Source organism: Chelonia mydas, chromosome 11 (assembly GCF_015237465.2).
Source record: "Chelonia mydas isolate rCheMyd1 chromosome 11, rCheMyd1.pri.v2, whole genome shotgun sequence".
Lineage (NCBI taxonomy): Eukaryota > Metazoa > Chordata > Testudines > Cheloniidae > Chelonia > Chelonia mydas.
This window is the reverse complement of record NC_051251.2, coordinates 10,103,713-10,128,811: the sequence shown is the minus strand read 5'-3', so window position 1 is coordinate 10,128,811 and position 25,099 is coordinate 10,103,713. Positions and strand designations below refer to the sequence as shown.

At 45.8% G+C, this 25,099-nt stretch overlaps 1 protein-coding gene across 2 annotated transcripts in view; it reads right to left on the bottom strand.

The window, feature by feature from the left end:
- Positions 1–8,824: 8,824 nt before the first annotated feature.
- Positions 8,825–25,099, bottom strand: part of SLC15A2 (solute carrier family 15 member 2) — a 64,831-nt gene continuing 48,556 nt past the window's right edge. For both annotated transcript variants that reach the window (XM_037913091.2, XM_007071887.4), the window contains 7 exons: positions 24,911–25,075; positions 21,742–21,788; positions 17,904–18,014; positions 16,479–16,572; positions 12,145–12,291; positions 10,319–10,423; positions 8,825–9,278 (listed from right to left, as the gene is read on the bottom strand). In XM_037913091.2, coding sequence (XP_037769019.1) covers positions 9,099–9,278; positions 10,319–10,423; positions 12,145–12,291; positions 16,479–16,572; positions 17,904–18,014; positions 21,742–21,788; positions 24,911–25,075 — 849 coding nt within the window. In that variant the 3' untranslated portion in view covers positions 8,825–9,098. The remainder of the gene's footprint in view (positions 9,279–10,318; positions 10,424–12,144; positions 12,292–16,478; positions 16,573–17,903; positions 18,015–21,741; positions 21,789–24,910; positions 25,076–25,099) is intronic.

Below are 25,099 nucleotides of genomic sequence, written 5' to 3'. Positions count from 1 at the left end.
ATATATAAAACTTTTGTAGTGAAATCAAGATGGCCCATTTAGACAGTTGACAAGAAGGTGTGAGGATACTTAACATGGGGAAATAGATTCAATATGTGTAATGACCCAGCCACTTCCAGTCTCTATTCAAACCCAAGTTAATGGTATCTAGTTTGCATATTAATTCAAGCTCAGCAATTTCTCGCTGGAGTCTGTTTTTGAAGCTTTTCTGTTGCAAAATTGCCACCCTTAAATCTTTTACCGAGTGGCCAGAGAAGCTGAAGTGTTCTCCTACCGGTTTTTGAATGTTATGATTCCTGATGTCAGATTTGTGTCCATTTATTCTTTGCATAGAGACTGTCCGGTTTGTCCAATGTACGTGGCAGAGGGGCATTGCTGGCACATGATGGCATATATCACATTGGTAGATGTGCAGGTGAACGAGCCCCTGGTGGCGTGGCTAATGTGATTAGGTCCTATGATGGTGTCACTTGAATAAATATGTGGACAGAGTTGGCATCGGGCTTTGTTGCAAGGATAGGTTCCTGGATTAGTGTTTTTGTTGTGTGATGTGTGGTTGCTGGTGAGTATTTGCTTCAGGTTGGGGGGGCTGTCTGTAAGTGAGGATTGGTCTGTCTCCCAAGATCTGTGAGAGTGAGGGATCATTTTTCAGGATAGGTTGTAAATCTTTGATGACGCGCTGGAGAGGTTTTAGTTGGGGGCTGAAGATGACAGCTAGTGGCGTTCTGTTATTTTGTTTGTTGGGTCTGTCCTGTAGTAGGTGACTTCTGGGTACTCTTCTGGCTCTGTCAATCTGTTTCTTCACTTCAGCAGGTGGGTATTGTAGTTTCAAGAATGCTTGATAGAGATTTTGTAGGTGTTTGTCTCTGTCTGGGGGATTGGAGCAAATGCGGTTGTATCGTAGAGCTTGGCTATAGACAATGGATCGTGTGGTGTGGTCTGGATGGAAGCTGGAGGCATGTAGGTAAGTACAGCGGTCAGCAGGTTTCCGGTATAGGGTGGTGTTTATGTGACCATTGCTTATTAGCACAGTAGTGTCCAGGAAATGGACCGCTTGTGTGGATTGGTCCAGGCTGAGGTTGATGGTGGGATGGAAATTGTTGAAATCATGGTGGAATTCCTCAAGGGCTTCTTTTCCATGGGTCCAGATGATGAAGATGTCATCAATGTAGTGCAAGTAGAGTAGGGGCGTTAGGGGACGAGAGCTGAGGAAGCGTTGTTCTAAGTCAGCCATAAAAAAGTTGGCATACTGTGGGGCCATGCGGGTACCCACAGCAGTGCCACTGACTTGAAGGTATATATTGTCCCCAAATGTGAAATAGTTGTGGGTGAGGACAAAGTCACAAAGTTCAGCCACCAGGTTTGCCGTGACATTATCGGGAATACTGTTTCTGACGGCTTGTAGTCCATCTTTGTGTGGAATGTTGGTGTAGAGGGCTTCTACATCCATAGTGGCCAGGAGGGTGTTTTTTGGAAGATCACCAATGGATTGTAGTTTCCTCAGGAAGTCGGTGGTGTCTCGAAGATAGCTGGGAGTGCTGGTAGCATAGGGCCTGAGGAGGGAGTCTACATAGCCAGACAATCCTGCTGTCAGGGTGCCAATGCCTGAGATGATGGGGCGCCCAGGATTTCCAGGTTTATGGATCTTGGGAAGCAGAGAGAATGCCCCTGGTCAGGCTTCTAGGCATGTGTCTGCACAGATCTGTTCCTGTGCTTTTTCAGGGAGTTTCTTGAGCGGATGGTGTCCTTTCTTTTGGTAATCTTCAGTGGGATCAGGCACAGGAACAGATCTGCACAGGGGTATTCTATCTGCTTCCCAAGATCCATAAACCTGGAAATCCTGGACGCTACTTGAGTAAAGTAGCTTGAGCACACTAAGGCGAGCTCCCTGTCGCCATGAAGACAAGCCCATAGCGCTGCTGTTGAAATCATTTCACAAGAGTGACTGTTGTGCTCCTGAACTAGAGGGCATGTGTAGGCCACAATTAGCAGCCATGGCAGTTGCCATGGAACTGTGCTGCCTGATTTAAGCTTCTATTTAAAAAAAGTTTCTTGTGATTGTGAAGATAAACTTGTGAAGGTGAAGAGGAGGAAAAGACCCTCATATCTCAATTGGACGTTAACTCTGAAACCTAAAGATGGCCATTCAATATCAACCCCATCAGCTGTCTGACAGCTGATCATTTTAGCAGAAACATCCAGCAAACGTGCTTCGCTCGCAAGCCCACTCTGTCTCACAGGCCTGCCCCGGAGGGGACATTTAGTATGCCACTAACCCAGGCACTGCTGCACTGAGTGTATCATTCATTTTCACATTTGATGCATTACAGTTGTGGCATTTCAATTGAAATGAATCTGAATTTCTGGCTCACTGCATCAATGCTGTGGAACCATTTCTTCAGGAACCTTTCTGCAGAATTCAACTCCAGCTTGCTGCAGAGTCATGGTGCAATGGTTAAAGATACTGGCTTAGTAGCCCTGAAGCCCTCTATAGCCACAGGGCAGGTGCACTTGGGCAGTAACAGTGAAAAGTCCCCCAGGCTGCCCCACTCAGTAACATTTTGAGTCTGCTGGTTTTTCCTTGGGAAAGCTAAGAGAGGCCCCTAATTGGCACCTCTAGGTCAGTCTTGGTGTCATGAATTCTTTAGTGTAATTTGTAAGCTATTACTTGCCACACTTTGGGAATTTTCTCTTTAAAACAGTTTACAATCCCTGTAGCAGTCCCCTTTAATGTTTTTTCCAAAAGGTCTGGAGTCCTCCACTATTTAATCAGATGACCTTTCCAGGTCTACAATCTCATTTTCTCTTGGGTTAATGTGCCACAATGACTTCAAGCTACTTAAGAGCATTTTGTTTATCGGAAAGTTGGGAAGACCTTGGTTGCAGGGACCTTTCTCCCCACCCCTACTTGTGCATACCACACATGACTCTCCTTGCCAGGAAGTCCTCCACCTTCTTACACAGCATCTGAGGTCAAATCACACCCAGTGACAAATTCTATTGGCTCCTCTTTCCCTGTCACAATTGAATTAGTTCCTAATGTATTGCCCAGGAAATAGATGTCTTGGTAGACAGGCCCAGCACAAAAGCCAAGCAAGCCTCCCCAGCTCCTGTGCCTCAACCTCTTTCAGGTGGGATTAGCTCTAGGGTTGAGAGACAGGTTAGCCCCCCATGCCCATTCACTCTCTAGGCTTATAGCCAAAGCTGCCATTTAGTGCTAGTTGGGTTAGGTGATGAACCCCTGTCTGCTGGCATGAGACCCAACAAGACAGTGCCTTGCCCAGTGGGCAGTACACAGCTGTATTATCATGCACTATATATGCAGCACCGTAGATGGGAACGGCACTTCACAGACAGCTAAGAGACAGGGTTCAGACTTCCAGCTGCTGTAAATTGACATAATGCCATTGACATCAATGGAGCTACGCCAGGTTACACTAAGTGAGGATCTAGGGTCTGATTCTAAAGGGATTTAGAAGCAGCTAGGTGCCTAATGGGATTTTCAAAAGTGCCTAGGCACTAACAGCCAGTGAAATCAACGGGAGTTAGGCACGTGGACACTTTTGATAACCCCTCCAGCACCTAAATACCCTTTAAAAATCTGGCCCTTGACCTGTGGCACAGTCCACGTTAGAGGAGGCATGCTGTGACATGGGGAGAGATTACATTCGATAAGGTGGGATGGGAATGGGAGGGAGGTTTGCTCACTAGAAGAGCCCCAACATTACTTGTTTTCATATTAGACAAATTATGTTTTGTTGCGCTGGCATGGGAATGTGACACAGCGCTGGAAAGAGAGTTGAAAGAAGCGGGGTTCTGCATAGGAAGTGGCTTGTGTATAATGAATGAGCAGCCTGTTTTTGGTCTGGTTCTGTGTTGCCAAGTCTTGTGATATTTTTCCCAAAGCCCCCATTGGTGGAATCAAGAGACTGCATGCAAATCTCAGCCATCCTTTTACAAAAACTAAATAAGTTTCTAGCCCTCCTGGCTGCACAAAAAAGCTTGACCTAAGTTCAACCTAAAAACTTGAAAACTAGAAGACCAGTCCCAAGAACCCCACATTTATTTATTTATTTTTTAAAAAAACTATGATTTTTAAGCCATCTCATGAATCTTTTGGGTCTAACTTATGATTTTTGAATTCTTTGGGTTTGCCATACTGCTGGTTGTGCCTATGTTTTCCAAAGCAAATCTGTCAAACAGCAGTTAGTGCAAGTGAAGAGATTCTGCATGGGAATCATCATCAGGATACAACCCTGTAAAATCGGCTACAGAATTCTACCATAATGGTCCAAACCACTGCCGTTTATATTAATACCATTCTGACAGTAACTTGGCCCATTGCTCCGGAATCCAGTGGTGTTTTTTCCATAAGGGGATACCCAAACAGAACAGGGACAACACCCTGCCAGTGCCATGGAAGAAGGGAAGCATGTGGCAGGAGTGAAGAAATTAGAGCCTCAGTTTGCTCACACTAGAAGGATGAATGTTGTTATTCTTTCCTAAAAGTAATGGTAATGGCTCAGAGCCTGACAGGTTTATTCAAGAAAGCTTCTGTTGACCAAAATGGGAGTTTGTCTGTGTGATGGCTGTGTGAAAAACTGAGTAAGGGCTTCACGATTTGGCTGATTGTTTACCGCTCATAGTCTTTATCTCTGAAGGAATCCTGGGTTGGAAACCAGTCTAGATCAGCTCTAGCTCCTGAGCAGTGGAACTGGAAATGGACCGGGTTTGTTTTCCATGTGTGACCAGCAAGCTGAGCTCCTTCAAGTCTCACTGAAATCAAAATACAATTCAGATTGATTTCTGGGAGTGGGAAGGTACTGAACACTGTGCAGAATTGGGCCTTCAATCTTTGACCCTTAATGCATTTTAAGGAGACCAGGGCCTTACTGGGGTTATACTGATGTAAAACTGGAGCCATGCAGTGTTGACTGCTGGATGTTGCACACCTTTTCCCCTCCTGGATTGTTCCAATTCATACAAATAATCCCCTGCTGGGTCTGCAGGATCAGGCCCCGGTTAGTACAAGTGGTTTATTATATCATTTCATGAGTCTACAGTAATTTTAATGGCGCACACAAAAACAATGAACAACTCTTATTATTTTGCCCTAATGTTATCATGATGGCTTGGTACACAGAGAAGTTTGGAATGGTGCAATTTGGCATCTGAAATGTACAGATTCATATCACATGTTAAATGTATCTTTTATGAGTTTGGAATGATGCCTGTAATTTAAACTCAGAGTGTGCGACATCCTCTGCTAATGCTGCCAAGGAGCTAAAAAACATTTGAAAAAGGAGCTTTTGGAGGAGATGCGGCTTTTAAGAAAGCCTCATTTGGCCACTAGCCTCTTCCTCTTGCAAATCAGTTGTCAGTACGCAGCCTGCTGATCGCTTCCCTAGGAAAGTGCTCCAATAATTTTCAATTGCTTTTTACTCTGCATAAGCCCTGAAACTCCAAACTGCTTCCAAATTCAAAGCTTATAAAAATGTAAATGATCCGATAATTTCAACTTGAGTCTGCTCAGTGTGGCTAGAGCTTGTCCTTCATTCCACCACTTTTCGGGGAGGAGAGAGGGGGAGAGAAGAGGAAGAAGAAGGTCCGTTTATTAGTGCTTCACTTTGGAAGTGAGTCAAATAGCATCATAGCAGAGCACTTCAGCAGTCGCTGAGCTGATTCTCAATGTATCATAAAAAAGAATTAGGAAGGCAAGAAGATTGCCTTGAGGGGAAAGAACCAACAGAGTCATGGCAAGAGGAGATTAATATGAAAAGAAGCAAAGGGCATAATCCTGAACTGGGCTCTGAAGAGTGGGCTGGGTGACCGAATAGATGGTTTTGTATATCCTTTACTCACTGGTGAGACATAGCTTCCTCTGGGGTGGAACCCAGCAGCTGTTCAACAGCGCACAGAACATTAGCCAAAACATATACAGAACCATTGCAGCTATGCAATGGTTTAGGACAGGAACTGAAAGGCAAACATCAGACCCAACTGAAATTGCAGAAGAAATGAAGGCAAGCAGAATGCAATTATCTTGGAACTAAGTAATTTGGTCATCTCTCATGAAAAGTGCCCTGAGTCTGGACAGCATCCCAATTTAAACAGCTCTTAAGCACATCAAGTTAAGCTAAGGGCTGTCCAGAATAGGACTGGGATTAAGCATGTGTATCAGCGCTTTCCTGAATTGGGGCCACTATGGCCACCTGCGATCAAGGCCTGACTTCTGTATTATTTGAAAGATGAAAGTCTCTTTGAAAGTCTATTCACTATAAATCTGCCTCATCTGCAAAGTATTCTAAGAAAATGTGCTGAGAGCACTGTCACAGCTAAAAGGCTGTGATACGCCCTTGCCACCTGAGACCGCAGAGCCTGGGGGAAGGGGGGGCACAGAGGGGGGGGCACCTTCCTGGCCGTTTTGCTAGACCAATAATTATGAGCTTATTTCTAGCCCGAGCAAGAAATCTCGTCCTCATACAAGCTAGAAAAATTGGATAATTGTATCACAGTTCTGCTAAAATAGCTATTTCCCGAATCTGGTACTGAGGCACAAAAGAAAAGACACACCTTTGATGAAGTTAAAAAGAGAGCTACGCGAGCAAAATAAATCCCTGATGCAGTGTTCTGCCTTGCTAGGCTGAAAACTGAATAGGATAATAAAGTGCATCCTTGTTTAACCCTCCGCAGGGTGCCTGGAATTTTACAGAAATTGTTGCAACATTTCTCCCAGTGGGGAACAACTGAAGCATAGGATGAGATGCATCAAAAAGAGCTATATCCTAACCTGAAGGGGCAAGGGTATAATGTAATACCAAATGCCCAGTAAGGTTTTACTACTTAGCAAGGAGTCTGGGTCTATGGGATTAAAACATGACCAGTTCTTTAACTGTAGCTTATTGAAACAGTTCATGAGGCTGCAAAGCCCACTAAAAACTCTGTACATGAGACAGATTAGACCAGTGGTTCTCAACGTGTTTTGGACCAGGACTCATTTGTAAATATTGATGGCCAGTCCCAATGCTGTAAATAGTTTAAGTAGAAAATACACAAGTATTTTGGCCCCGAAAGATGTATTACTCTCTACACGGCACCATCAATTCCTCCCGCCTGCTGCCTTGCGCACACAGCCCTAGCCCTGTCACAGACCCTGCAAGGGCTGTAGCCTCCCGCTGCCTTTATTCCTCACCCACCGCTTGGTGCACCGTGCAGCCTCCCCAGGAACATGGTACCAGCCTGCAGTGGAGTGCAGTCCTGGAGCCTCTATCTCTGCCCCCTGTTGCCCCCAGCGTTCTGCTGGGCGCTGTGCCTAGCTGCCCCCAACTGTGCCAAGTTCTCAGAAAAGGCTGAACGCGGCGTGCCCCACCCCTGGCTCCCAAGCGAGCCCTTCGGCACTACCAGCAGGGCCAGAATGTGCATGGCCAGCCCCAGCTGCACTGCAAGCACCCAGTGTCCCGGGCAAGTTTGCGCGGGCACACGCAGGGCGCCGCGGGGCCCGGACACTTGCGGAACACCAGGTGCATTGGCTGCAAGAGCACCCAGTGGGGACTCTCACCTTCCCCCAGCTCCCCTTGGACTCCAGCCCCTCAGGATTCACGGTATCTGCCACTGCCTTGTGAGGCAGGAATAATCCCCCTTTCTTTCCCCCGGTGCTTACCAGCTGCCCCGGGTCAGGAAGGGGCTGCTCAGGAGCATCCTCCCTCTCGGAGCTGCTGCAGCCCAAGGCCGGGTGATGAAGGTGGGGACGCTGAAAGTTACTGGGGCTGGGTGGGAGATCCATGAAGCTCCCTCCTGCCAGGCTGCCCTTGCTTTCCTTGTCTGCAGATCTCCATCTCCCGCTCTCACACCTGTCTCCCCTCACCGGAGCCGCCACCTGTCCTTCGGGTTGCCAACTTTCTAATTGCTGAAAACCAAACGCTCTTGCCCTCCATGTGGCTCCAGCCACAGCTGCTGCCTCTTCCCACCCCGAGTGGCGGAGGCCGGTTACTGTGGCCCAGCCGAACATTTAGTGTCCAGCCAGCTGTGCTGACTGGACGCTGCCAGATTCCCTTTTCGACCGGACGTTCCCGTAGAACCCTACATGTCCTCTGAGCAGCAGGCCGCTTGCAATGCAGCTGGGCAAAGGCCACCATGCACATGGCAGAAACCGGTGGCTTGGCCAGTAGTGCCTGCCACGTCCCTTCCTGAGTCAGGCAGCTGGGGGGGCTGAGATGGAGGAACGCTGCTCCCCAGTGCAGTGTTTTCCATAACTCTTCGCACACTGCATTTGATTGGCTAATGGGTGGCACCCGCATGTTCAAATAACTTTATTGGTATGCACAGCATTAACATACGGCGAAGTGCAAGAGGCATCTGTTTTAAAAAACTGTATGCACAATATGATCCATTTTTAAAGTTTGCGACCCTTTCGTGCATTCTGGGTTGTGACCCCTGGGTTGAGAAACGCTGGATTAGACGGACAGATTGCACTGTGCACATCTTGTAGGGTCATTTCTGGGGGACATTTTGTCTTGCAACATTACATTGCCCATTATTACATGTGGATCTGGAGGGAGAAACCATAAACCAAGACCCCTTGTAATATGTAACAATGGGGGCAAACTGCCCAGAAAAAAAAGTCACATGATGAAATCTTCCATGATTATACATAACTTTTCCCGACCTTACTGATGACACGGAAACCTCCTACCAATCATTCCACCAAATTGTTCTTCAGTAAATTCCATCCTGTTCTCCCAAATGCCTACATAAATCAGCGGTGTTGTCTCACAGTCCAGTGTCCATACTTCCCCCTGCTGCTAAATATATATTTAAAGCCAAGTCACAGAAAATAATTTATTGGCTAGAAAGGGTGGGCTGATTTAAAATTACATTGTATTTATTTGTAATAGTGCCTTTAATACTAGGGGAGCTTTCCCAGGCAGTTTTACACAATTTTCAGACCCCTTGTTTGGGGAAAAGGGGGATATTTCTTCAATTTACTAGAAAGATACATTTCGAGTGAGAGGCCAGAATGCAAAAACCCCATCCCCGAACCTCCTTCCTCTTAATGTGCTCTGTTTAAAAAAAACAACCCAGCCCAACCCACAGTCATGTTATAGCTGTGTTTTCCGGGGAACGAGGCTGATCTCATTTCCATTACTCGGCATCTCTTTCTTCTCTTCTTCTTCTTTTGTCAGTTTTTCAGGATCCACGGTAACGTAGAAATATCCCATGATGGAGAAAATGATACACACGGCAAAGAGAAGGCAAGCGAACAAGACAAACTCAGCCCACTGGAGAAGAAAAAGAACAACGCTTTGAGGACCCCGTGCCTAATGCGGAGGGCATCACACTTCATTTTAAAGTGGCTCTTTAAAAGCAGTACCTTGACTTCCAAGAGGTTTATGATGGAAGTCATGAGTGGCTTTTCTTGCAAGCCACTTAGAAGCCTGCCTTACATATACCATGCTAATTATAAACAGATGGATTATAGATAAAACTAATTGGACCAATCAGATTAGTTTAATTAGGGCTTCTCCTCAGAAGTGTGCCCTGTCTGCTTCCACCCTTTTCAATGAACGGGAACACACTCTAACAGCTTATGGGCTAGGCAAAAATCTATTCTGTTCCCCGTGTGTTTGAATTTAGTGTTAAATTTTAACTAGAAATCAATCCCAACCAGAACCTTTTCTCAAGCCCCCCAGGATACTGACAGTGTGCAGAAAACGATATCCAAATCCAACCCCGACTGATCCAGACCAACAGGGACAGCTACCCGTCGGGGGCTAGTGGGGCTCAGCCTGATCAATAATGACACAGTTGTGTTGTGTGACGGGTGGACCGGAGGCTGCAGTACCCTTTGCTGCCACCGGAGATCTCCTGCTGGGGCTAGAGATAGCTGCACAGCCCCAAGAGGCTGCAGTATGCTTGGCTGCCACCAGCAGGGTGCAGGCAGCCGAGGCAAAAACCAGGGATTAACAGACTTCTGGGAGGGTGTCGCAGCTCAGGCCCACCGAGGCAGGGTATATACAGCGTTCCGCACATGCTCCCTGCTGCCTCTGCTCCACGACACTGCGGGTGCCGAACACCAGCCCCTACTGACCAATGAAATAACGGAGCAGTCTCAGCCCATCTCGGATTTGAACTGCCTGATTTGCTGGGGGGGCCGAGAACCCCCTGCTCCTGCTGCAGCCCGTGGGGCTGCTGAGTGCTTGGGAAGAAAGTAATTGGGCCCTAAATCTACCAAGTGCTTTGCTAGCGGAGACCTGGTCTTGGGATTCTGCCAATGTCCTGACCCCGATTCGAACGTGGTGAGTCGTATTCAAAGCCATACCTGCTCCAGCAGTGCTGCCTGGGCAACAATGAGCACAATGACATTTCCAAAGGCCACGGTGAGCAGCCAGCCGGCCTGAAGCACTGATTTCATGCTGATGGGAGCCTGAAAAGAACAACCCAGAGGCCTGATAAGTGGGTTTCCCTTTGTTTTCGTGTTCAGCTGCTTTCCTTCCCTGTTATTTCCCGGGTTACAGGTATGTGGAGGGGTGGGCGCTCTACAGAGAGAGACAGGACTGAGGTGGGAGGAATTTTCCTCTCTACCATGGCCATTTTCTGCCAGGCCCATGGGTGCAAGGTGATTACCAAAGGGTAATTGTTCCCCATTCCTCCAAGCAGAGCACACCCCTGGTCCCAACCAGTGCCTGGATCATGAGCACAGGGGCTTTCCAGGATGTGTGTAAAGTGGGTCCAGGATGGGGTGTGTCGGGATAAAGCAGACATGTCTGGGACACAGACATGTCTAGCCCCGCGGCTGCAAGCCCCATAGATTCACACATTTTAAGGCCAGAAATGATCATCTAGTCTGACCCCCTGCGCAGCACAGGCCATAGAATTCAACCCAATCAATTCAACCGCTCTAGCCCAATACCTTGTGGTTGAGTCAGAGCCAAAAGACACCCCGTCATGACTGAAAGTCTCCCAACTGATGGAGAATTTACCACATCCCTTCGTAAACTGTCCCAGTGGTTAATTATCTTGACGGTTAAAAATGTGTACCATAGTCCCAGTATAACTTTGTCTAACTTCGACTTCCAGATGACTAGATCTTGTTATGCCTTTGTCTGCTAGATACCTTCTCTCCATATAAGCAACGATAGACCATGTTCAAGTCGCCTCTGGCCTTCTCTTTGCTAAGCTTGTCTGAGCTCCTTTAGTCTCTCATTGCAAGGCAAGTGTTCTTGTAGCTCTTTTTTGAACCCTCTTAAAATTTACAACATCCTTTTTAATGTGGGGACGCTAAAACTGGACCCCAATGCTGTACACAGAGGCTATATAAGTATATCTTCTTATTCCTACTCAGTATTCCACTATTTATACATCCAAGGACCGCCCCCATTTCTCTAGTGAGAATCAAACTGAAAAGACAGGAAAGAGTTAAAAAGTAAGCTTTTAGAGCCCAAATCTCCCTTCCATTACACCCGTGTAACCCCAATAACTGCAGGGGGCGTGCACAGCTGTAAATGCAATGGGCCTACACATGAGTAGCAGCAAGGGCTCATTTGACCTCTAGATAACAGGTCAAATTATCTGCTGGTGTCCACTGCAGTCAATAGAGCTGCACCAACTTGCACCAGCAGTGAACAGAGTCATTCATGTTATATTTTGGTTGCTGTCTCTATAAAATATGCACAAAAAATGTGAAGAAGAAAATCATCTTGGGGGAAACTGATGCTTTGGCATTTGGGTCCTTCCCCTTAAAAAGTGACTGGCCCAAATTCTGCTTGTTGTTTCAGTCCTGACTTGACGGGAGGTTGCCTGAGTATAGTTTAGAGCAGAATCTGGACCATCTACGTTAACCATTTCCCCAAGTCTGCCTCACAATCCCCAATTTCTTATAAGTGCAACCCAGTAATATTTTGCCCTCCTAAAGCATCCTTTGTCCAGGGGTCTCAAGGCACTTTCAACGCTTCACTGAATTTAGCTTCACCCCCCTTCTGTGAGATAGACGCATCGCTATCCCCAATGTAAACTGAAGCACAGAGATGTTACCACTGTCATGCTCAAGGCCTTGTTACAAGTCCATGGCAGAGGCAGGAATAGAGAAAAAAAGGAGTCAAGACTCATGGATTCTAAACTACAAGCCATCAATCCCAAGTACAACACCTGAGAATAAGAGAACGCTAGTCCCGTAACGGAGAACATCACTTCCCCAGCTGTAATTAACAGGTACTGTGGCAATTGCCAAGCAATATGGACATTGTTGGCCAGGATATCTTCCATCTTCCGTGCTTCAACAGCGTTAGCAGAAGTCTAAGTGGGAAAATAAAAAGTCATGTTGATTCGCTGTTGAGATCTATATTACATTGGCTTACATGCAGAATTAACCAAAAACGGGTTTTCCTTTAAAGATTGAAGCAAAATCCTGCCCTTGAATTCTCTAGGTGGATCTGAACTGTGCTCTTCTTCTCTACTAGCAAAATTCTGGCTAAGTCAGGAGGAATCACGATCTGCTGCACAGATCCAAGAGAGGATTATCGTTCTAAACCTCTGCCAGACGGACACAGACGGTTTATTGTAAATTCATTTACAGCGCTTTTATTTTGTTTTCCTAGATTTCAGGAAAATCTGCTCAAATTTAGAGAGAGAAAGATTTGAGTGGTAGCCAAGAAAACACTGGGCTACACTGACTTAAAGTCAACAGCAATCAACAGCAAACTCTGCTTTCAGGTAGGATATTATGTAGAACATAAATGAGCAGAAGATGCACTAAAGGGAGGCAAATCAAGAGAGTGTATTTTAGAAGGCTAAAAGGGGGGAGAACGGTTCTAAAGAGGATGGATCTATTCTTCTCAGTGGTAGCAGATGACAGAACAAGGAGTAATGGTCTCAAGTTGCAATGGGGGAGGTTTAGGTTGGATATTAGGAAAAACTTTTTCACTCGGAGGGTGGTGAGGCACTGGAATGGGTTACCTAGGGAGGTGGTGGAATCTCCTTCCTTAAAGGTTTTTAAGGTCAGGCTTGACAAAGCCCTGGCTGGGATGATTTAGTTGGGGATTGGTCCTGTTTTGAGCAGGGGATTGGACTAGATGACCTCTGGAGGTCCCTTCCAACCCTGATATTCTATGATTCTAGACCCAAAAGAAATGTCACTAACCCCTTAAAATAACTGGAGGTTGATGAAAGTCAGATGGAGACAGTGTCCCTAGTGATTTACATCTTACAGTTCAATTGCGCTAACATGCCATACATGGTGTGTCGTTCATTTATTTATATAGCACCCATCACAGTAGATCTGGGTGCTGTACAATTCATAGTAATAACTAGAACTGAGCTGCGCCTGGAGAGAAATGGCCACTCAGGCAACAGAAAAAAAAATTTGCCCAGAGGGGAAGAGATGGTCATGAGTGGCCCTCTCTCCAGCTGCCTGTGGCTTCCCTCAATACCCATCTACTTGAAGAGCTGCTGAAACTCTTGGGGCTAGTTTGTTATTTTTATGCACTGGTACAATATTGGCCAACCACTGTGGGGATAAACAAAAGGGAAATGAACATCCTTGATTTTCAATGTCCAAGCTGAAAGAAATGCTCCAAAAAAAGTAAGGAAAGAGCAAAAACAAGGAAAGGGTTTGGGAAACTCTTGCATTGTTAGTAATTTAAGGGGATAGTGTTAACAACATAGGTCAAGAAATGCATTTGTTTACAGTGCCTGGATTTTGCATTAATGGCCCCTTACTGATGGAGGGCCAAAATTAGGAAGTAAACAAAAAATAGCCATGTTGATTTCTGTTCTTCTGTGCTATAGGCTTGTTGGAATACATAGAAACAATTGGTCTTTGTGTGCAAAGAGGTGCAATCTTTTTTGCCAGATAAGAAATCCCCCAAATACACATTTTAAAAATGGTTAAGGGCTCCCTGAGTCCCCACCAGCCCTCACTTCAATTTGTTTATGTTCCCCCTACCCCCATTCATAGAATATAAGGGGTTCTCTAAGCAAAAGAAACAAACACGAAAAAAGGTCCTTTTCTCAGGGGAAGGATCACTTGATTATTACCGGTTCTGTTCATTCCCTCTGGGGCACCTGGCACTGGCCACTGTCGGAAGACAGGATACTGGGCTATATGGACCTTTGGTCTGATCCAGTATAGCCGTTTTTATGTTCTTATGTTCTCTTTTCCTTATGAGATGGGAATCCAGATGAAACAAAAAGGAAGACACAGTGGCCTGTCTCTTAGGCAGTCTTTCACAAATCAGCCCTTTGGGCTTGGGCTTTCAGCAGGTCTCTTGCCTTTGATTAAAGTCTACCTCCAGCCACTCCTCTTGGGGCATTCTGCTCTACAGCTGGTCCATGCGGTTCCAGGGACGGTGACACCTGCACCTGTGTTCCTCTTGGCTGATCTCTCTCCGTGGTCAGTAGTCTCTGACTGTTCAGCACCCCCTTCCTGTGGCAGGTTTTCCTTTTTTAAACTCCCCCGCTCCCTTACCCTGCAGGCAGAGCTAGCTTTACAGGTGCGCCTCATTCGTGCTGAACAAGCCCAGAAATGCTCATGAGTTTCCTCTCCACCAGCGTCGGGGGGGAGGTGCCCCTGCACAGTAAGGCTAATTTAAATTCAGTATCCTCCATCTAGGAAGAGCAACATCTACCCGAAAAATAATGGGCTGGGCCTGAACTAGTGTTAACCGGTGTCGCTCCATTCTAGTCAATCCAGCTGCACCAACTTAGACGGCTGATAATCTGGCCCAATATATCATAATGAATCTGTGTCCACTTAGGACTACACAGATGTTACTCTTCTGCATAGCACTGACAATAGGAATAAAATCCAAATTCTCGTGCCTCCAAAGCACAGACCTCTACCATTTAAAATGAAGGAGAAACACCATTAGCTGTCAGGGCCTATGATACATAGCTGAAGCTGAGCAGTCCTGATTCCATCCAGTAGAGGGCAGCATTATGCATATATCTGAGTCAGCTCATTCCAACGTGATTATTTACACTATAAAATGACTTTTACTTAATCACTCTACTGATTACATGAGTTGCAGAGATAAGAAAAATATCCCTTCGCAGAGGATAAATAAGTAGGCCAAGAGCCAGTTGCTGATTTGCAGAACTGGAGCAAGGTTGTTAAGGTAACCAAAATTGTAAAAGTTATCTGAGCAAAAAGATACCATGCAAATGATGCTGTTATTTATTGTGGCAAATGCAGATAGGAGGCACTTGGCATATCAAAGATTAATGCATAAAGTTTGGAATGCTTGGAATTCAGAGACAGATTTAAGAGTATATTCTCAAGGAGTGGTGAGTGTGACTCCTGATAGCATTTATGGGTTAGCTACATAAATCCCTGTTCATAAAGATGACAGCGTATGTCTATTCCCTCTAGGATTCTATGCCCCATTCTAGCAGCGGCTGGTTATTTTGTGGTTGAAGTTTTTTCCTTAGATCATTCGGCTTTCCAGACATGGACATATCCTATTAATTACCCAATAGAGAGACTTTATTACCAGGGAGTAGCTAACGGCACTTTACTAGCCGAATCACAAGATTGTGGTCAGAGACAGAGAGAACAGTTGAGCAGTGTGTCCTGTCAGGTCTGGTTTATCTGTATGGCTGTGTGCTGGAAAGGCTTAAATAGTAACTGATCTGATCACATTTATATACTTAGCCTTTGCCAACCAGAACAGAACGGAAGATCTGAGCAGGGGCAATCGGTCAAAAGGATCTACATGGCTCAGGGGGTGCTCAAACCCCAGCAAGGGGTGGTTTATTCATGAAACCCTTCCTTTGCATTACTCAACCAGCCAAGTAAAAAGGCTTTCCTTAGTTACAGCCCAAATTTACTACATAGACCCCTGCTGAGGACTGGAAGAACAGAGAAAGGTCTTTCCAACCTTACTCACAGTTTTGCACCCTGCCCCCATTTCAAATCCATAAGACATGTCATAGTGGCCTAAAATTTGGTAGGTTAGGTCTGGGGACATGGTAGAAAGTTTCTGCAAAGTGATGCGGGTAAGCGATTTCCATTAGGACAGTATTTCAGTGATCACAAATAGAAAAGACCAGAATGTCTCATCCAAAAGATGGTGTCTCCAGCAGCACAGTGACCCCTAGTACATGCTGGGTAGTATTAACTCAGCGCAAACAATGTTGCTTAGTGAAACTGCCAAGAGCAATTCATGGATCACATGGTTTTCCTTGGAGGATTCCCATCCGATGTACTGGCCAGGCCTTACCCCTTGTTTAACTTGAAAGATCTGATAAGATGACAGCTTGTGGTGGGATAGCTGCAGGCTGCATTAATTCACATGGGTGGCTACCAGAAATCTTCCTTAAACTCCCATTGACCCACATGTAAATCATGCCTTTAGATGGCTACTCCCCTATTCCTGCCAGGGCAAAGGAATGGTTAGCAGTTGCCAGTGGAAGAGCCAGAGCACTGACAGACAGGGGCTGAATGCAGAATGGAAACAACATGTTAAAATAAAAGGGTAACTTACGTTAGTTATAACAATGGTGTACGATGCTCCAAAGTCAAGCAGGCCTAGGTCCAGGCTGAATTCCTCAGTTTCAGTATTGCATTGTACATTGTATCTTGATACAAGGACAAAGTACAGTGTTTCCTGGTTAGTTTCGTAGACACAGAGCACAGAACACAGCCATTAAAAATACTCCTGAAGTGGAGTTGGGGGATTGAATAGCCTACAGTTGTAGTCATATAAATCTCCATGGGCTGCTCTAGAGTTTTTCCTATTGCTTTGAGTTCCCTTCCTTTTAGGACTACTTTGTGAGTATTGGTTAAATTCAGCTTATGGTACATTAAATTCCTCACAGTTTTTAAATGATTTCTGCTTCCATCTGGCACTGATCTCCTTATTTCCTAGGTTTATTTTTCTTCCAAATTAAATCCCGCTCCTTCAAGGTGTGTGGACCAGACAATTCAGAAGGGCCCATAGAGTCTGCAGCTCTCTTAAGAAAATGAGCTCTCCGCCGCCACAATCTAGTTAACCATTTGCTTTCAAAAGAACAGGACTTGTCCACAGCAAGAAAAACACCCCTGAAGACAAGTGAGATTTCCATTCAGATGCACAAGGGCTGGACACAGTCACCAGCGTGGCGGCTGAGTCTCCCTAATTTCGGCAATAAAGCTCTTGGGCAGAGGTGCTTAGGAAGGGGGAAGTTGTGCAAACTTTTTTTGAACCGAACAGGTGTTAGAGTAATGGGCACCTTAGAAATACCAGAGTATTCAGTTCAGGCAGTGCTGCCAAACCTAAAGCCCAGCTGAGATGGGGTGAAATACCAGCACGGCATCTCCCACCCAAGCTCCAGCACTACGTGGTGTAGAATACGAATGGCTATGGTGCCGAGAACTCAGTGCTGATTATAGCTTGAGCCTCACAGAGAATCATGCTTGTTATCATTGGTCTGGCAGGGGCACCGTGCAGGGCTCTCTCATCCTCCTGTTTAACAGATAACCATCCCTACAATTCCCCTAGCTAAAATAAGATACTGGGCCAAACTGCTATGTCTTTTCTCTGGTAATGGAAGTCCAGATTATGGATTTCAGAATTTGCCCCCCCTCACTGTATCCCAATCATATATCACAAGCAGTAACAGCCTTGAAGAAAGAGCAAGTCTTGGCATTGACCGGATGCTAAATTAATCTGGCTACAGATCACACAAAGGGACCTTCATCTGCTGGACACCCCATGGAGTAACAACACTGCTTCCCTCCAAGTCTATATGAATGGGACAAGGCTCTTGTTCTGCTCTCCACTTGGCCGATGTGTCTGCTTTTACAAATGTAGTGAGCAAACTGGGAGATAGTGCTAAAGGACCTTCGTATCAGCCCGAGAGAAGCCCCACCTAATCTGAGGGGGGAATGAACTTCAGATGTAGACGTTAGCCAAGTTAAGGAATCTTACTTTCCCCTCTCTAACGTTGTGTAATTTGCAACACCGTAGTTCTTATCAACATGGATGATCTGCTCTTTGCCAATGGTGACGCTGACATCTTGGTCCAAAGCATTAATGAACCTGCAAGGAAGCCATATTTTATTATGGTGCCATATGAATCTGGAGAAATACAGCACCAGATATTTTACATGAGCCACTCAATCTCTCCTAATGCGCTTTATACCTTTGTGACAGGGTCAGGCCAGATGCCTACAGGAGAGTGATAGAAAGCAGATATATTAGCCCCAGGGTAAATAGGTCCCTTTTCCCTGGGTAAGGTAACAGGGAAGGTTCCAGAACTATCAGGAACTTTCTGGAAACAATTAAGACAGACAGGCTGATTAGAACACCTGCAGCCAATCAAGAAGCTGCTAGAATCAATTAAGACAGGCAGGCTAATCAGGGCACCTGGGTTTAAAAAGGAGCTCACTTCAGTTTGTGGTGCGTGCGAGGAGCTGGGAGCAAGAGGTGCAGGAAGCTGAGAGTGAGAAGGAGTACTACTGCAAGACTGAGAAGTACAAGCATTATCAGACATCAGGAGGAAGGTCCTGTGGTGAGAATAAAGGTGTTGGGAGGAGGCCATGGGGAAGTAGCCCAGGGAGTTGTAGCTGTCATGCAGCTGTTACAGGAGCCACTGTAAACAGCTGCAAACCACAGGGCCCTGGACTGGAACCCGGAGTAGAGGCCGGGCCCCGATTCCCCCCATTCCTCCAACTCCCTACTTGATATCGGAGGAGTTGACCTGGACTGTGGGTTCTACCAGAGGGGAAGGTCTCTGGCCTGTTCCCTGATCCACTAGGTGGATCAGCAGAGACTGCAGGGATTGTTCTTCTTCCTTTCCCCCATGCTGGCCAGTGAAGAGGCTAACTGAGGGAACGGCAGATTTGAGCCACGAAAGTGGCCAAACTGAAGGCTGCCATGAACCTCTGAGGCGAGCAAATCCGCCAATAAGCGCAGGACCCACCAAGGCAGAGGAAGAACTTTGTCACACCTTTTAATTGTTATGGCCTGCCAGATGCCAACATTTAAGCCTGGGATGTTGCCCACCTATTCATTCTATGATTACTGGTTCCCACCCTCATATAACTGAACCCCTTGTTTTCCCCAGAGTTGACTGCCACTGCACCCCCTTTCTCCCCTGTGAGCTGACTGTTAGAACTTGCAGGCAACCTCTGCTGAGACACTTTCATGGACTGACTGGCAGGGCCGCTCCAAGAGAAGATTTGACCTCTTCCAAGGAAACTAGGCCTTATCTGCACTAGAAAGGGTTTACCAGTGTAGCTGTACTGGCAAGCTGACATGCAGTTCATACTGGCAGTGCATTTGCCGGGATAGCTTATACCAATTCCGACTGAAATAAGTTATACCAGCAAAAGGACTTTTTGGCCAGTATAACTGTGTTTACACTAGTGTTTTTGCTTGCACTTTGATGTTGGTCATGGGTGTGATTTTTTTTCACGCTCCTAACAGACATGGCTATTTCAGCAAAACGTGTAAGTGCAGATCAGGCCTAAGCACTGGAGCTGGTTATAATTTTTTTAAAACAAAAACTGGTTTTTTCATCTACGTGGACGTTTCCATAGAAATGTCTTTTTCGACACAGTATTTTGGATTGTTTGTTGAAAAAACGACGTTGTGTCAGTTGCCAAAAACTGAAAAAAACGTAGGTGGTCAGGAAAAAAGTCTCAGTAAAGGCAAAAATGTTTGCCCAAACAGTTGAAATTGTTCAGTTTTCAGTTGTCAAAAACTGGAAAAAAATTAAACTGTTTGGTTTTTTTTTGGCAAATGAATCAAACCAAATAATGTTTTCAGTGAAAACCCCAAACATTTTGAAGAAAAAAATCTCAATGAAAACTGTCAGAATTTTCCCCAGGAAAATAAAAAACTTCCTGATCAGCTCTACTAAGCATGTCTTCCTGTGATGTTCAGTCATGACTGACACTCCCGCACAGTGGTTATGAAAATGCTACTAGATACAGCTAACCCACAAGGCAATGAATGATATACTCTACTGGGGCTGTGCACCAAGATATCTGGCCATGAGTAACGTTTGCCTTCAGCAGAGAGGTTCTTCTTCAGACCTTCCTTCCAACAGGCACTTACACTGCAGAGTTTGAAATCAGTACACAGTTTTACAGTACTCGGTGCTGCTTCTAAAGCAGCCTGGGCACAAGGGGCAGGCCTCGGGCTGGGCATTCTGGAGATGGGAGGAAGGAAGTGGGAGGAAAGGGAGTGCCGCCGGGGCAGATCAGAATGTGACAGATTGTCAATATCCTGTAATGTACTAAACAGATCTTATAGATTTAAGTTAAACCTTATTTAATTTGGGTTAAGACCTTTGGGGTATGCAGTGTTAAAAATGCAATTGTGTATGTGCTGTTGTGACATTGTATGTACCTGCTATAGTAGGGAGAGGGGAGGCTAATGAACTTTCTCCATTATCAACCCTTTGATGTCCGTCCCTCCCCCCCACCAGGGAGAAATGCACATACTCGTTCAAACTGGATTCTCCAGAGACCAACCAGGGTTTAGATAGACTCAGGGCCATCTTCCTGATCCAGCACATGACCAGGACCCCATACCCCTGGAGGGCCCCAGTCCTTAAGGGAGGATTGGGAGGACTTGACCTTCTTGGGCCTCATAAGACCATGTGCTTGTTCTGATCTGAAGCTCTGATGAGCTTTTAACCACAAGGATGCCCCTTGGGCGAGGTATGAAAAGACTGCACTTGCCAGAACCCACATGAGAGTTCGGATGAACTCTGGGAAGCTTATTAACCTGCGTGTAGGGTTCTTTCATGGTTTTTAATTTGTTTCCTCTGCATTGGTTTCACCTTAGGAACAAAGGCTGGCTTAGAAAGAGATGTGTGGTGACTTAGATCTGTAGCACTTATGCTGCTATCCATCTCTGAAGAGAAAACAAGGAAGTATCCTAGGGCAACTGTCTGGCCTGGGAATACGCCGGTCAGAAGGGAGAGAGGCGTGTCTCCACCCAAGAGAGGCAACAGCCAAGTGTGGGTGCCCTAGCTGTATCACTGAGAAGAAATGCCCTGAACTGTGACACAGCACTTATGTACAACTCCAGCACTGAAGCAGGGGCGCAAGTTAGGTCAACCATGTGCCAGGGGGCAAAACTGAGTAGGGGAAGTGCAGGCTGCCTCTCATTAACCTCAGTGCCATCCTGGCAGTGGTACCAGCACTGAATCCATCCCTGGGGGCCTGATTCTCTGCTGCCTGACACCTTGTATAATCCCTTACACCTGAGCAACATGGAGGTCAAACTCTGCCATCACTGGGAATGGAGAATTCTGGTTTGGTAGCGGTAGACAGACGCCTGCAATGGTCAATGACTGCACAAGGTGCAGGAGAGGGGAGAATCAGGCCTGAGCTGGGTTGGGATGAATGATCATCGTGGGTTGGGCAATTTCCAGAGCATCAATGACAGGCCCAGTTAGCTGGTGCAGTTTTCCAGCCTGCTTGCTCCCTGGTGCTGTCAGGTCAGGTGCAATAGAGGGCTATAGTGTCCTCCTCCTTCAAAGTGACAAGAAGGTAGTTGTTGTTTTTTTTCCCCCATCTCAATCCTGAACTTCTTAGGAGGTGACTGCTAGTAATACCTGATTCTGCATGGCAAGTTTGATGGGAATTTTACAGCTCACCAGGGACTGAGCCAGAGTGGCTGACACCTGAAGCCTCCTTTCACTCAAGAATATTGATTGGATTCAAACTCTGGCTGAGAAGGGCATCCAAGTTCCATTATCTCCAAACCCCATTAGACAGCACCATACAAACAACCCAAAAGCAATTCCCACCTGACAGCTGACAGCCCCTTGGCTGGTTTTGTTGCCATGTCTGCAATCTAGAAATAAATCAAATAAATAATTACTATTGTTGCCATTCAAACGAGGTGCAAGGGAAAATGTAGAAATCAGGGGAATCAGGAACCTGATCCAAAGCCCACTGAAGTCAATGGGAATCTGCAATAGGCTTTGATTCAGGCCCTAGTGATGAAATCCTGATCCCACTGAATTCAATGGCAAAATTCCCATTGACTCCAATGGGGGCAGGATTCATAGATTTTAAGGCTAGAAGGGACCATTAGATCAGCTAGTCTGACCTGCTGAGTAACACAGACCACAGAATTTCACCCGATTACCCCTGTATTGAGCCCAATAACATATGTTTGACACAAGCATATCTTCCAAAAAGGCGTCCGGTCTTGATCTGAAGATATCAAGAGATGGAGAACCCACCACTTCCCTTGGTAGTTTCCTCCCAATGGCTAATCACCCCCACTGGTAAAAGTCTGTGCCTTATTTCTAATTCATATTTGTCCGGCTTTAATTTCTTGCCATTGGTTTCTTGTTATGCCTTTCTTTACTTTACTAGATGAAAGAGCCCATTCGTACCCAGTGTTTTCTCCCTGTGAAGGTGCTTATACACTCTAATCCAGAAACCTCTTCATCTTCATTTGGATTCACTGAACAGGTTGAGCTCTTTAAGTCTCTCACTATAAGGCATTTTCTCCAGCCCTCAAATCATTGTTGTGACTCTTCATTTAATCATCATTTTTTGATCACTCTATGCAGCTCCTTGATAGGACCCCCAAAGGGGACATATGGAGGTCATGCAAATACACCCTGGAGATGAGAATCATAGCAGCAATTCTAAGATTAATTATAGATTTATAGATTATAGATATATTAATTAATTATACTTCCTCTTTATTTGAGGAAGGCGAACTGGGTGTTCAGGGCTGGGAAAGACAGAGGAAAACACGGTCCCTACCCAAATGGGTAATAAAATCAAAGGGACAGATCCTCAGCCAGCATCGCTCCATTGATGTTCCGTGGCCATTGAAGTCAATGGAGCTATGCCAATTTACACCAGCCAAGGATGTGGCCTGTACCATACACAAGGTGATCAGAATATGGGTTTCGCTCAAAATAGTGCAAACGTTTTACATTCCCCACCACCAACACACACACACACACACACACACACTTCTTTCTCTAGATTAGACTGAGTTTCTCAGGGCAAGGACCTTGTCTTCTGACATGCCTATAAAATGTCTATCATGTTTCTGGTGCTGTATGCTTCTCTATACATAATAAACAAGCAGTCATAACGGATAATAAACATGTATAATAAATAACAACAGCATTTATTTAAATGGTGGATACATGGGAAATAACATCGCCTTTTAGTGGGGCAGACCAGTTAAATTATTATTGGCTGTAATCAATGCACCCTAGAGCTGTTAATTTCTTTATCTACAGTTCAGGGGCTCCAAAGATGGGAGAACATCACAGAAAGCTTCTCCAGGCTGGCTCTCACGAGCAAAGCCCCACAGGCCTGTGTCAGCAATGGGCAAACCCAGCAGTCCCTAACGACGGTGAGATATGTCCTGCTCTCAGTGCCAGCAGCCCAGTTCCACTGACATCATAGAATTTAGCCAGTGAGAAAGCTGGCGCATTGCCTGCAGTGTAAATGAGAATATCATTTGGACCCCAGGCTTTAGAAAAATAAGGGTCAGATACAGCTCAGAAGTGTGAAATTTGCACCTGTATTCCTAGGCTGGTGAACTGGATGGAGGGGTGCCTCTCTCTGAGTGCAAACCCTGGCCCCCGGCTTCTACCTCTGGGGTAGGGGGCAGGTATAAATTCCAACTGAGGCTGCATAGCAGCCCTGCCAGCTGACGCTGCCTAGGTGATGAGCTCAATCTCACAGTCAGCCTTGCCCGGCTCCTCCCATGTTTCTTTTGAATTTGTGGCTGTCCTGGGTAACTCAGGCATCAAGGCAGAGGAGGGCTTGCTGCAAAGGTGCCAAGCTGGCCCTAAAATTTACAGGCGATGCTGAGGAGCACTGAATCCCGGCATGTTCAGAGCTGCTCTCGAAGCTCTTCCGAGCACATGTCCAACATAGTACTACTTCATTCTTTTAAGGGAGAAGATGACAGAGTTTTGTGCTACCAACTCTTGTGATTTTATCACGAGCCTTGTAGTATCTGATGTTTTTTTCTTAAAGCCCCAGCTTCCGGAATCAAGAGCTCTCATGAGAATTGCAGGTTTGGATGGTTTTTTTTTTTTAAGTGAGTTTCTAGTCCTCATGTTTGTGGAGAAAAGCTTGAGAACAGGACCTGAATGCAGCCTAAACCCAGAAAGACCAAGAGAATGAACTTCAGATGCAAACTAACTTTTTCTTTATAATCTCCTGATATTTAAGCCAATCTTGTGATTTTGAGCATTCTAATGCGCAATTTTCGAATGCGTGGGGCTGGCAACACGGAGCGACAAGGCTGAGGAATCCCAGGAGGAAGCGTGTTTCAACCCGAGGCCAGAGTCCAATCACATTTACCCCGAGGTCAAATCTGGAGACCCTCAATTTGCTTCAATAGAGTTTCTTTGGCTTCATATAGGTGATCAGAATCTGGCCCATAGTGTCCAATATACATCTCCAAGGCCATTGCAACAATTCCAGCACACCAAGCGGGCTCTGCTGCCGGCGCAGAGAGAAGCTAGTATAATCGTTTGTCCCATTCAGTAAAACGAATGGGCCTTCTGTGCGCTTTTATTAAAGACGTGTAATAACTAAACCGACAAACATTCTACGGATGTTTTCATTCTATGCCGGGCTCCAGAGTCTCTTTTTAACGTCATTGCTGTAAAGCAGCTCAGACGCTCAGCTTCCCTATCTTCTGCGGCTCTGCTGCCTGGCAGACACTATTCTGCTCTCTCACGGCAGCATACACCAGTTTAAACAGTGCCCAGCAACACGGATGCCATAAAAGCGGCTAGTTCATTGATCACCAGCAGAACTGAGCCCAGATTCAATGCTGCTAACTGAGAAGTCAAGTTTACAGCATCTGAGAGCAATCAGACAGACTCTGCAACTGAGTGAATGAATTAATGAACCCATTACCCCATTGCACCATCTCAGCCATTGAATGAATACTGTATTTACACTTCAGTCTTCACTTACTAAGTGGCTTGATAGGATTCCCTCTGACTTGCAGACAATTAAGCTGTATACTGATTTTTCCTGCACGGTGTGTTGAAAAGTGGAAACTGATCCTTGGAACTGCAGATCAAAATGAAGATTTTGTTGTGCTCCATCCAACGTTAATTTTGAATACTCAGCTGGGTCCTGCAAAAAGAAAACAGGCTCTGT